Source organism: Mustela erminea, chromosome 8 (assembly GCF_009829155.1).
Source record: "Mustela erminea isolate mMusErm1 chromosome 8, mMusErm1.Pri, whole genome shotgun sequence".
Lineage (NCBI taxonomy): Eukaryota > Metazoa > Chordata > Mammalia > Carnivora > Mustelidae > Mustela > Mustela erminea.
The window spans coordinates 40,288,005-40,301,028 of NC_045621.1; the positions used below are offsets into that span (position 1 = coordinate 40,288,005).

Genomic DNA, 13,024 nt, shown 5'->3' on the forward strand with positions numbered 1-13,024 from the left:
CTCATGAGACTCTAGAGATTTTAGACAATCGTGCCATGATCCAAGCTGGCGGTGGAGCATGGATTTCAGGAGGCTGATCCAATGCAGGGAGAGCAGTTCCGAACTTGGGACTTGTGACATGTGGGCAGCTCGTGAGCAGGGAAGGCAGGGATCTGTGTCTGTTCTGCTTCCTGCTGAGTCCCGGGGTTGAGGACAATGCCTGACACAGGAGAGTGGCTGATAGATCTTAGTTAAATGTGATGACCCAAGGGTGTGTGGACGTGCAGGTGCTGAGTGTGGTGTGACCTGGCATATGGGTGGGTGGTAGAGTGGCCATACTCGCTGCCTGTGTGGATATAGGGTCTGGGGAAGAGGAATGAAGGGTGAACCCTGGGTTTTGGTGAAAGCAGCCAAATGGGTGATGATGCCAGTTACTAAAAAACAAGAGGTCGAGGGGGAGGACGTGGAGCCGGGGGAGGTCTTTGTCTGAGCTCTGAGGCAACCCAGCAACTGAACCACCAACCAACCGTGAAGTTATGCTAGAACTTTTGAGCCCCCAAGACCTCAGGCCTGGGTCTCCATCTGGGACTCATCAGCCTGCAGTTCGCACTTTAAGCCGAGAGACAAGTGGGGTGAGGTCACCACAGGGGGAAAGAGAAAGGAGATGGGGTCCAGGCTGGACGTTTTGACGTGGGGTGCAGGAGAAGGAGCTGGAAGAGGTTACTGGGTCCATCCACTCAGACCACCTGGTCCAACAAGAACGTCCCCAGTTGGGAAGGTCACAGAGAACCGAGGAGTGAGAAACAGTTCAAGAGCCTCCCCTGTCAAATGTCACGCCAGTTATGTGTGTCTGAATGTCTGCAGCATAAAGGCTTAACCAAGATTTGGGACCTGAGTTATATTTTCTAGAACCAGACAGAGAATTTTCCAGAGGAAAAAAAAAAGAGAGAACAAGGTCCCCAGAGTCTGGAAGTATTTGGTAACCCTTGAAATAGAGAAATGAGAGGAACCCCAGGTGGAATTCTAAAGTAAAATGTCCGAGTGTGGAAGAGAATACTTTGCCTATTAATGAGAGTGGGATTAAGATTATTTTTTTCCTGACAGCACTCTGGCATGCAACAGGGATGGGGAGCCGAGGGAGAGAGAGAATCCCAGACAGGCTCCTCATCCAGCACAGAGGCAGTGCAGGGCTCGATTTCATGACCCCTGAGATCATGACCTGAGCTGAAGCCAAAAGTCAGATGGTTAACCGACTGAGCCACCAGGCGCCCCTTGGTTAAGATTTTAATAGGTGAATAAACTCAAAACAAAAATACTTCACTGGCATTATAACTACTTCATTGGAGGCCATAAAAACCAAACCACAGCTTTCAAATCAAATCTGAAAATTAAATCACAAAACAGAGCAGAATGTCAGAGAGGTATCTATAGAAGACACCGGAGAGCTAACTAAGCACAGGTGAAGAATGCGTATCACTAAAAAAAAATGGATAGTTTTTGGAAAGAGGGCATAGAGATTCAACTAAGATTTGGCAGGTGGGCTCTCAAGAAAGAAGGGAAAAAAATGATGCATAATTGTTGGGGAATATAGATAAGAAAACAGTTCCCTGGACTTGTAAAGGACCTAAATCCAAGTACTGAGAAGCCTTATAAAGATCCAATTAGCAGAATAACCAAATAGCACCATCTAAATCTCTTCCGATAAAGTTTCTAAAACACAAGGGAAGATGACTTCAGAAAGTAAGTAATTACAGACAGCAAAAATTACAATACTTAATGTTATTCCCACGGTCTGATGATATAAATTCCAAAGGAGGTATCTCCAAGGAGAAGACAACGAACCTCGGATTAACTGAACCTGGGTGTCACTCAGGTGCACATCGAGTCTTTGCAGATTAAAAAAAAAAAAAAATTGTGGAAGTGTTCTAGTCACAGGGGGTTAACTTGAATGAGGATCCGAGAATTTTTTCCCCCTGAAATCTTAGAGTGCTGGTGATTTTCAAAAGAAGAAACCAGCAGGTTCCTGTGCAGCTGGATATGAATACACCCAAAGTGAAAGTGTTCATTTCTATGTGCCCAGAACACGATGTGACGAAAATAGAAACAAATAAGAACACTAGCCACAACCACCCGACCACCTGGATGCTTTTAGATCGCCTCCTGAATAGCAGCTGAATTAAAGGAGGAACTGACACAAGGAGAGCCTACATGGGTAGGTTGGGAGGGCGGGGGGGCACAGAGTAAACAAACCTTTGTCGTCAGAACTCTGCAATGCAGCCAAAGCATGATTTGGAGGAAAAGCCATAGCCTGAGATGCTCCAATATGGAAAAGGGAGGACAATAATGAGTCAAACACACAACCTAAATCCAGACTGTGAGTCTCTTGAAGGTATCATGGGCTGTGTCCTCATTGCCTTGATAGTTCCCACATCCAGCACAGTATCCGAAACATTTTGTTTATTCCGTGTTCACGCACCAAGATCATGCGCTGGATTCATGCCGCCCCCTGCTATTCCAGGGGCTGGAGATACTGCAGTGAACAGAACAGAGTCTTTAAGAAATCTCTGTTGAGCAAATAAACAATAACAACAACTGGCAAGGAAAAGAGCTGGGGAGGGAGGGTTGGGATGGTAAAAATAAAACCAGAAATAGGAAAAAAATCAATTACAATTTTAGTTTACTTATTTTTAACATTTTATTTATTTATTTGACAGACACAGGCAGGAGAGTGGGAGAAGGGGAAAGAGTCTTCCTGCTGAGCAGAGAACCCTGTTCAGGGCTTGATCCCACGACTGCAGGATTGTGACCTGATCCAAAGACAGACACTTAACCCACTTAACCACCCCATGGTTCCATAAGTGCCTGACTCTTTTTTTTGTTTTGTTTTAAGATTATTTATTTATTTATTTATTTGACAGAGATCACAAGTAGGCAGAGAGGCAGGCAGAGAGTCGGGGGAGAAGCAGGCTCCCTGCTGAGCAGAGAGCCCGATGCAGGACTTGATCCCAGAACCCTGGGATCATGACCTGAGCCAAAGGCAGAGGCTTTAACCCACTGAGCCACCTAGGCGCCCCCCATAAGTGTCTGACTCTTCATCTTAGCTCAGGGCTTGATCTCAGGGTCGTGAGTTAAAACCTCGTGTTGGGCTCCACCTTGGGCATGAAGCATTCTTAAAAAAGAAAGAAAAATAGAGGCTTTATCTAAGAACTCACTTCAAAGAAGAGTCAATGTAAAGAAAACACCATAATTTAGTAGATTAAAAGATGAAAGAATTGAGGCACCTGTGTGGCTCAGTGGGTTAAAGCCTCTGCCTTCGGCTCAGGTTTTGATCTCAGGGTCCTGAGATGGAGCCCAGCATCGGGCTCTCTGCTCAACGGGGTGCCTGCTTCCTCCTCTCTCTCTCTTCCTGCCTCTCTGCCTACTTGTGAGCTCTCTCTCTCTCTCTCTGTCAAATAAATAAAATATTTTTTTAAAAATGAAAGAATCATTTGCATAGGCATTCTAACAATATGTGATTTAAAAAGAAAAAAGAAGTCTTTTTTTTTTTTTTTTAGAGAAGGAAGGGAGGGGAAGAGGGAGAGGGAGAATCTCCAGCAGACTCCCTACGGAGCACAGAGCCTGAGCCAGGGCTCTATCCCACACCCTGAGATCATGACTTGAGTCAAGATCAAGATCAAGAATCAGATGCTTAACTGACCGAGTCATCCATGGGCCTCCACAAAAAAGTAATTTCTAATTTTTAGAAAAACTACAAAAAAAAAAAAAAAAAAGGATAGAAGGGTACCTTCTTACTAATGTAGTAGATGTCAATGTAAAACCAGTTACACCTGGTAGGGAAATAATACAGTCATTCCATTAAATATTTGAACAAAAGAAAAAGAGATGCCCTTTATCACCTAATTTCACACTGTGTGGAAATTTTTTGCCAAAGAAAGATGAGAAAAGGAAGCAAAGACTAGAGAAGGCAAAAGTTAAGAAAACCACATCTAGTCAGAGCAGTACTTCTGAGTCTGGAGTTCTGGGTTGGGGCGTGCTGGATGTTCTGGCTGGATACTGAAATAGGAAGCTTGGGGAAATGAGCCAACTTGCTGAGAATAGGGTAGAGACGGGATGCTCACTCTGGGAAGGCTGGGACAGTGGGTCTGAGTCCCTAATGAACTGTCTCTGGGGTGTGACCTACCCCAGGACCACAGCCTTCTCAGTCTTGGTCCCCTGGCTTCCTTTGAGCTGATGACCTGATACTGGACAGGTTTTCCAGGGACCCTGCTCATGGTTTCCACGTCCACAGACAAATCCTTTCTGTATGACAAGGCCAGTTCTTCTGAAGCCTTCCAGCTGAAGTCACAATGTGTCACTTGTCATTCTGACCCTAACCAACACCCCCAGACACATCTGGGAGCCAGTCAGTTTTCTCAAACATTTACAAAGCTTAAAAATACAAAGAAAACCAGCATCACTGTTAGAAAGCCCTAAGGATTCAGCTTCTGTATGTCTATTTGTGTTTTTAAGATAACATTTTGAAAAAGGAAAACAGTGAGGGAGATCTATTTGATGTTAAAGTGTATTCTGAATTAGTGCCTTGGAATTTTGGTTTTTTGTTTTTAACCCAGAATTCTTTTCTGACAATGACAGTTTAAAGGGAGTGTCACTGTACACCGATGCTGGAGCTCTGGCGGAAGGGGTGGGGAAACCCAAAACCCAGTTGCCCTCCCCCCGCCCCCGCAAGTCAGCTCCCTGCCCCCCATCCTTGGTCCCCAAAGGGAAAGCCTTGTGTGACCTCCTTCAAAGTCGGAAGGCTGTAACACCATCCCCCCAGGCCCCAAGCTGTGAGACATCCTAAATCTGAAATCTGTGACACACCTGGTGCATGCTGGAAGCTCTGGATTTTTGGTTAAATGAATGATATAGAGCCTAAAAACAAATTCTTCCATGCTCAAGAAGAGCTTATGCGGGCGCCTGGGTGGCTCAGTGGGTTAAGCCGCTGCCTTCGGCTCAGGTCATGATCTCAGGGTCCTGGGATCGAGTCCCGCATCGGGCTCTCTGCTCAGCAGGGAGCCTGCTTCCTCCTCTCTCTCTCTGCCTCTCTGCCTACTTGTAATCTCTCTCTGTCAAATAAATAAATAAATAAAAACTTTAAAAAAAAAAAAAAAAAAAAGAGCTTATGCAATGGACTAACTCAAGGAAATGATGGAAAAAAGAGTGAGCACTGTTGAGTGGGATTGAATAGCAAGACAGAGAAAGATGAATTAATTCCACTACATATATATAAAAAAAAATTCTAGATGAGAAATTAAGAATGAATGTGTAATATCAACAAGAAAAAGCCATATATAACTCTAAAAAAGCAAGTGAGAAACCAACGTAAAAATGAGCAAATAATTGCTGATGATACATTCTTAACAAAGGTAAGCAAAGAATTACCAAGGAAAAGATGAAAAATTGAACAATAAAAAGGTACCAGGTATTTTAACCCACTGAGCCACTCAGGCACCCCTAGGTACCAGGTATTGTACAATGAGATCCAGCCTGCCTAGGATGACAATAACAGAATGGGGGAAAAAATCCTTACAACATCTAGATTAAATATAAAGCAAAGCGGTGTGCTGAGTTTATACCAATGTCTAAAAATTCTAACAAAATTTCCAACAGGACAGTGACAAAGGACACAAGCAGTGTATACAAAGAGAAATATAGTAGAAACCAACCATGTAGAAAAATGTTTAAAGACAATAAATTAAAGACATTCTGTCAATGTATCAATACTGAAATGCACTGTTACACCCACTAAAAGAGAAAGGAGAAGATCACAGAAAGAAGGCAGACATTACCTCAAATGAGTAGGCTCAGACAGTACCTGAGGCCCGTGATTGGACACCATCACTCATCATAAAATTGTAATTGAAAATAAGAAAAGCTGTAGGGACAATCTGTTCAGAGCAGTCTTTATTTGTAATCAACAAGATCTCAAAATAACCCAGATATCTAGCAATTCATTTTGGCACATTTTCTCAATAGAATATTTGGAAACCGACAGAATGTTAAGCAGGTAAATACATGAAGTTTTGGGTGAAATCCTAAGTGAGAAATAGAACTCAAAATTGTCTGCTGCCTAGCATAAACCAATATGACGGGAACGAAGAATGGGTAGCTCTGGTGTAGGAGTCGTGGATGAATTAGACATTGAAAAATCTCTCCAGGTGTCCACCTCAGTAGTGAGCAGGGGATTTGAACCAGAATGCTCAGAACACCGGCACTGGAAGCCCCTGGGGCACACATTTAAAATGCAGATTCCAGACCAAATCTGGTTGGGGCCCAGAAATTTGCATTTTTAACACTCCGAAGTGTTTGCGATTCTTATAAACACCGAAGGTCGGGAACCATGGCTTACTCAGTGATTTCAAAGTAGTTTCGTGACTCTAGATTCCAATTACTTGCAGGCTCCGAGTCTGGCTAACCAGAGGTAAATCAGGTCTACGCATCATGACTTCAGTTCGGCCCGGGATGGGGGATGGGAAGAAGTGGGGGGCTGGGATGGGGGGCTGGGGTGGGGGTGGGCCAACACTGGCAGGCCTGGGATCTTTGCCTGGGCTTGTCCTTCTGGGAAGGATCTCTGCCTTTGCCAGATGGGGTGTGACCGTGCCTCCAGCTAAAGCCTGCGATGCCTCATCTGGGTCCTGACTAATCCTTGACCTTCACCTTGTCCCCTGCTCCCAGCGAAGTCCTCCGGACCCTCCCCTCCTTGGAGTCTCTGCAAAGGTTGTTTGACCAGCAGCTCTCCCCAGGCCTCCGTCCACGGCCTCAGGTAAAGGCTTCGGGGTTGAAAAGACGAGACTGATAAACCCGGGGTGGGGGTGAGGGGTGGGGGAGAAGGTAGCAGGAGTCGCGAGGGCTCAGAAGGGAGCCCCCACCTCTGCTGTGCTCTCCTGCCCGGAGTTGGCTAGACCACCAGAACATGGGGAGGGGGGCTGGGAGTCTCAAAACTCTGTTCCTCCGGTAAGGCATTTCCCTGCTGCCTGATTTTGATTTAAGGAAAAAAAATTCAAATTACTCACCCATCAGCAGAAACTAGTAGGTGCTAAATAGGGAAGCCGGGAAGAGCCTTTTAAAAAAATCACTGCTCCTGGGAAACTATTGGGAAAGAAGAATGTGAGGTGCCTAAATGCTTGATCCTGCCTCTTGCCCCAAAAAGAGCAGGGCGAAAGTGCTCCCTGCCCCTCCCCCAAAAGGCTCACAGTCTGGCAGGGGCCAAGGCCAAGTCATCCACTGAGCAAAGCTGTGTGCATCCAGAGGTTGTCACCAGGAGAGGTAAAAAAAAAAAAAAAAGCAAAAGCCATATCTCCAGAGAGAGTACATGCAACAGATATAAGGGACAAAGGATTCAGATGTTAACAAAAACAAAACCTCCTCCAAATAATGAAGGAAAAACCCAAGTTTTAAAATGCGGAGAGGTTATAAAGAAAGGCTGTGTTACTGAAGAGGGATAGGAATGACCAATATATATACATGAAAAGAAGTTCAACCTTATGACTCGGGGTTCTGGGGTCAGGGACTCACATAGGGTCACCACTCTGCTCTGTGGCTGGGAGTGAATTTAAAAAGGGAGATTTTCTGAAAAGCCATTTGTCCACCTGCAGTGGCAATGTTAAAACGCACACATCCTTCAAGCAAGCAGTTCTATATGTAGACAGCTGTCTACTGGGCAGAGATGTTTATTGTGGCTTTGTCTCTAAAAACACAAAAAACCTTGGAAACCACCCAAATGTGGAATTGGTTAAAGTATGCCCCAGAATTCTGTTCTAAGGTGGGCACACTGATGTGGACAGATTCCCCAAGGCATACTGGGGGGCAGAAAAAAGCAAATGGCAGAATAGTCGATAAATGATACATGTGTGGACATCGGACCAGAAAGACTGGAACCCAAAGGGCTCCTCTGGTCACCACGTGGAGGGCTAGGATGAGGGAGAAGAGGCTAGGCCAAGGGGACTTCAGCCTTGACCAGACTGTTTGCTAGAGATTTTTTAACTGAGAAAAGGTCTATGTGCTATTGTGAACTTAAAAAGTCACCCAGAAATTGGAAAGGTAATTTTGCTTTCCTTGAAGTGAACGATGAGACGTTAATTTCTGGGAAAGTAAAAGCAAATCTAGGCAAATCAGGGGCCCTGCCAGACACTAACATTTAAATAGTTTGAACAGAAGACCACACACCCACATCTTTGAAACAGATCAGAAGAGGGTGAGGCCCCCAGAGAGTTAAGCCAACCCGCCAGCTGGTGTTTACTTTCAGTGACAAGACTGAGCAGGGACAAGGTGGATTCAATAGACACGGACCGAGAGAAAGGGTTCTTGTTCCCACTCTCCCTTACGAGACCCTGACTCATAAAAAAAATCGCAGAGAGGTCATTCTTGATGCCTTCAGAAATTCACAGGTAGAGGAGGAAGTGGGAAGGCTGCCTGAGGTCGAGGAAGGAACACTGTCCCCAAGATGAGAAACAGCTGAGTGCAGTAATGGCCCCACCCCCCGACTGGTGCTTGTTTTCCGCATCTGTGGAATGGGCAGAGCGTGTCTGCCACCGCAGGGTTCTGTGAAACAGTGACTGAAATCGCTTGTATGAGGCAACTGACTGCCCTACTCCACTGACATGTGGCCCTTCCCCTCTGGTTGGCGACACCGGCTGGGGCCCCCGGGCCCCCGTGTAGAATTTGAGAACGGATGGGAGGGGCAAATGCAACATTATCAACCATGACTGCGGACCTCAAGGGCTGGGAGACATGGCTCTGCCCCATGTGAGAAAGAGTCGTTAACCTTGGAACCCACATCCTCCCTTTCAAAGGGCAACTAAAAACCGAAGTAAAATAACTGGACCGGTTATGGGTATCATACATTCAGGCCAGTTCGCTCACTTCTAGGCTAAGCTGTGAATTATGTCCTCAGCCTTGACCTGAGTGACATTTGGGGCCAGATTATTCTTGGTGGTGGGGGACTATCCTGTGCGTCGTAGCATGTTAACACCTCCTTGTCTCTACTGGCTTGATGCCACTAGCATCCCCTCAGCTGTGACTACCCGAAATGTCTCCAGACATTGTCAAATGCCCTTTGGTGGGCAAAATTGCCATCAGCTGAGAACCCGGGGCTACATTTACATTCACGTCTCAGGTCTCCAGTAGCTGTGTGACCTTGGACACGTTGACGCACCACTCTGACTCAGTTTCCCCTCCGAAAAGCAAGGATTAGAAGAATGTTCCCACGAGGATTAGATGAGTGGATGCATTTAAAACGTGCTTGGCGTCATGGAAGAACACATCCTGTTCTGTATGTTCTTCCCACCGGGAGACAGACCGGCAGGCAAAGCTTCACCATCATGTTAATAACTTTTGTTTCAAGAACAGGCTCCCTGTTTGTCAATAACTTCATTTACACTTGGTTAATAATAAGACACAGACTCAGAAGAGAGGGCAAGATACCAGCCTCGAACTGTAGGGTGACTGCCCCAGGTGGCAAGTGGGTCACTAATCCAAGTGTCTGAGAGGGAAAAGAAGCGGTTGAATCTATGATCTCTTCAATTCTTTATGAGAAAAACCACCCAAAGCAAAGGAATCCTGAATTGCCCCACGGCTGACCAGCCAGTCTGTTCCACCCCCCACCCCCCCAACCCATGTCTCTCCCTCCATTCCATATCTCCTTCCTTTCCATACCTCGAGGCTTTTCACTCATGGATGATAAGCGATGATAATAAGCACAGGCTGATTGTGAGCTTTGTTGAGCAGCAGGGCAAAACCAAAATAATCGGAGAAAGTGTTGCAAATCTGATGTGTTTGAAGTGTTGACGAAGCTAGGACAGTTGCAAGGGGTGATGGTGGTGGTGGTTGGGGGTGGTCGTGGTAGCCGGTGGGGCTGGTACCCGTAGTACTTTCAAGTGGTGGGGGAAGGCGTGGAAATTTGAGGTCAGAGGCAAGTGTAGCCTGGCTGATTTTCTAAGCAAGGGCTGGGGTAAAGGGACTTCACAGGGTTGGTGATAACCCTCATTCTGTTCCATACACATGTCTGATTTTATCCTCCAACTTCTGAAAGGCAGGGATGGTGTCCTTAATTCCACATGTGTGACCACTCACCTGTCACAGAGTAGATGCTTTGTAAATACTGGTTCTGGGAGTAGATGCTTGAGACTGTGGACCGGGTCTCCAGACAGTCACGGATTCAAGTCCTGCTCTGCCTTTCACTAGCAATGTGTCCTCAGGCGAGTAACTTCAGCTCTCTGGGACTCCTGTGTGGGTTGAACTTGACCGAGCACCTTCTTGGCCAGGCGCTGTTCCGAGCACCCAGATCACAGCACTGAACACCATCCTCACAGTCCCAGTTCTCACAGGGCTCATGTTCCAGCAGGGAAGGCACAATGAACAAATGCATGACCAAGGTGACTGATAAGAAACAAAGCAGGATGGTTTGACAGAGATGCCCTCATGGCTACTTTTGCTAGTGTGGTCTCCCCAGGTGACCTCCGTGTCTCTGGGAATTCCTCAGGGAGTATAAGGTCAAGGCCACAGGCAGGTCAGAGGTGAGGATGGGAGTGGCTGGGGATGACGGGTTATCATACAGAGTCTTAGAGGGCAGGGCAAGGAGCATGGATAATTTTCTCCCAGTGGTGGGTTCCAGCAGTGAGATGGCTGTATTTTAGAAGTAGAGGAGAAGCAGCACTGGAATTGAGGTAAGGGGGAGCAAAGGTCATGATCAAGGCCAATCCTAGAATTTTGTTTAAGCACCTGAGTGGATGAGGTATGCAGCAGTTGGAGAAGCAGGTTTAAGAGGGGAGATGAAATGAAGGTTTGCTTTTTGGCCATTATAATCTTGAGGTGATTATAGGTAGCTCTAATTTCCTTGTCGGCAAAGGGGAATTATCATAGTACGGAGAGGGCGAAATGAGCTGGAGTGTGGAAAGGGCCCAGCGGAGCGCCTGTCCGTGGCTGACACTCTGTGACTGCTGTCCTTACTTGTCCTTTTCCTCAGGTGCCTGGTGAGGCCAATCCAGTCAACATGGTGGCCAAGCTCAGCCAACTGACAAGTCTACTGTCCTCCATTGAAGATAAGGTACTGAGGGATCCTGCAGCTTCTCTTGGCTTCTTTTTGGCCCTCTCTTTGCTTAGACAATGCCCAAGGGTACAGGCTGTAGGCTCCCTTTGACCCTGTCCTCCAAAGGAATCTGCCTTCCCTGCCCCTCCCCGCCTGAAGGGCCCTGTGTGTTTACATCCACAGGTCAAGGCCTTGCTGCACGAAGGAGCCGAGTCTCCCCACCGGCGTTCCCTCATCCCTCCAGTCACCTTTGAGGTAAGTGGCTGTGTCCTTGTATTCCACAGTTGGAGGCTGGGGACCATTCTTGTCCCTGTGGAAGGACAGATCTTGGCTCAGCTGTCCAAGGGCAAGGAGCCCAACACTGAGGGTGGTGGCTGGCAGAGCCACCGGTGGAGAATGGGCACCCAGACAGGTCTGTGCAACCTTCAGGAGAGGCTCCCCAGAGAAGGCCTTCTCAGCCCAAGATGCTGCACACTGTGTCCTTCTCCAAATGGGCGCAGTGAGTGACATCAGACAGCACCCCCTCACCTCCCCCCGCACTGAAACTAGCTGCAAAGTAGTGCCTCAAGGGAGAAGTTGGAAAAATATATAATTCCCATGAATTCCCCGAGAGTGACTGAGTTAGAACCTCCTAGCTCAGGCCCAGAAATTTGTTTTTCTTAATAATCCACAGAGATCCTGGTGTAGGTAGGCAGCCTAGCCCTGGTCCCACATTCAGAAACACGGGACAAGATGCCCCCCACCCAAAGGCCTTTCTGGCCCTGATGATAATTCTATATTTATGTCTTCAGCTTCTGAGTGTGCCTGCTAGACAACTGTCTTTTTCCTAATTATTATCAGTAAACGTTCAATGGTTAGTTGTAACAATGCCCAGGAGCTGAAATCTGTTACTAACATCCTTTCTGGGAAGTCGACGGCACATCAGATGAATGAGTGTTGTCACATGGAGGTGAGACTGACTTATTCTCCAGTAGTTCACCTGCTCCCTGCTCCAAACCCGTTGGCAGAACAGGCGATGGGTGTACTAGGCATAGCCGGGGTCTTTTGCACAGTTCCGTGGTTCTCGGGGGGCTGCCTGTAGAAACGTGGACTTGGGCTCTGGGGTGAGGGATGCTCAGAGGTTGAAGTCCGATGGCACCACCTGGGATGCCAGGGCTGGACTGGCCAGGGGCCGCCCAGCCACACAGGCAGGGGACTCCCGGGCTGGACCCCGGAGCCCACGCACAGCGAGGATGACCACATCTCCCCACCCCGCTCTTCCTTGCAGGTCAAGTCGGAGTCTCTGGGGATCCCTCAGAAACTGCAGCTCAAAGTCGATGTTGAGTCTGGGAAGCTGATAATGAAGAAGGGCAAGGACGGTTCCGAGGACAAGTTCTACCCCCACAACAAGAGTAAGACCCCTGCCACCATGGTGCTCTCATCCTGCTGTGCTGCTCCTCGTGGACCGGCTCTTCACAGAACAGCCGGAGGAGGAGTCCTGCCAGCCACATCCGCCCCTGCGCTAGGCTCTCACCGCCTCCCCTCACCCTGTCTGTGGAACCCCGAGCCAGCTCTCAGGCCCACCTCACACACCCCTCCTTCTCGAGGCCTTCCCATACGTTTCGCCTCCTTCCACCAGACCCTGGGGAAGTGAGCTTAAAGGCGTGGCCCTGGGGGGCTGTTCTCTGTGACGACACGCCTCCCCACTAGGAGACACCCACAGTCCCCAGGTTCACGTGCCCCAGCCTCATCCCATCAGGAACGCCAGACCTGGGTTGTCTATTCAGATGGCAGCTACTGGCTTGACAGCCGAGCCCTACAAATAATGTCCAGTATGGCTGGACCTCCAGAGGGGCGGGAAGGGAGACCAGATACTAAGTGCCACCTTGGGGCCTCACAAGACAGGGATAAGCGTGCAGGTAGCCCTCGCAGCTGGGCTGCCCAGTTCAGACGTAGGCTCTGCCACTGGCTGGCAAGATCATGTTGGCCTGGTTACTTAAG

At 47.8% G+C, this 13,024-nt stretch overlaps 1 protein-coding gene across 2 annotated transcripts in view; it reads left to right on the forward strand.

Moving 5' to 3' along the window:
• INPP5D (inositol polyphosphate-5-phosphatase D) overlaps positions 1-13,024 on the forward strand; it is a 111,165-nt gene that overhangs the window by 55,772 nt on the left and 42,369 nt on the right. For both annotated transcript variants that reach the window (XM_032355203.1, XM_032355204.1), the window contains exons 6-9: positions 6,694-6,781; positions 10,982-11,062; positions 11,228-11,299; positions 12,312-12,435. In XM_032355203.1, coding sequence (XP_032211094.1) covers positions 6,694-6,781; positions 10,982-11,062; positions 11,228-11,299; positions 12,312-12,435 — 365 coding nt within the window. The remainder of the gene's footprint in view (positions 1-6,693; positions 6,782-10,981; positions 11,063-11,227; positions 11,300-12,311; positions 12,436-13,024) is intronic.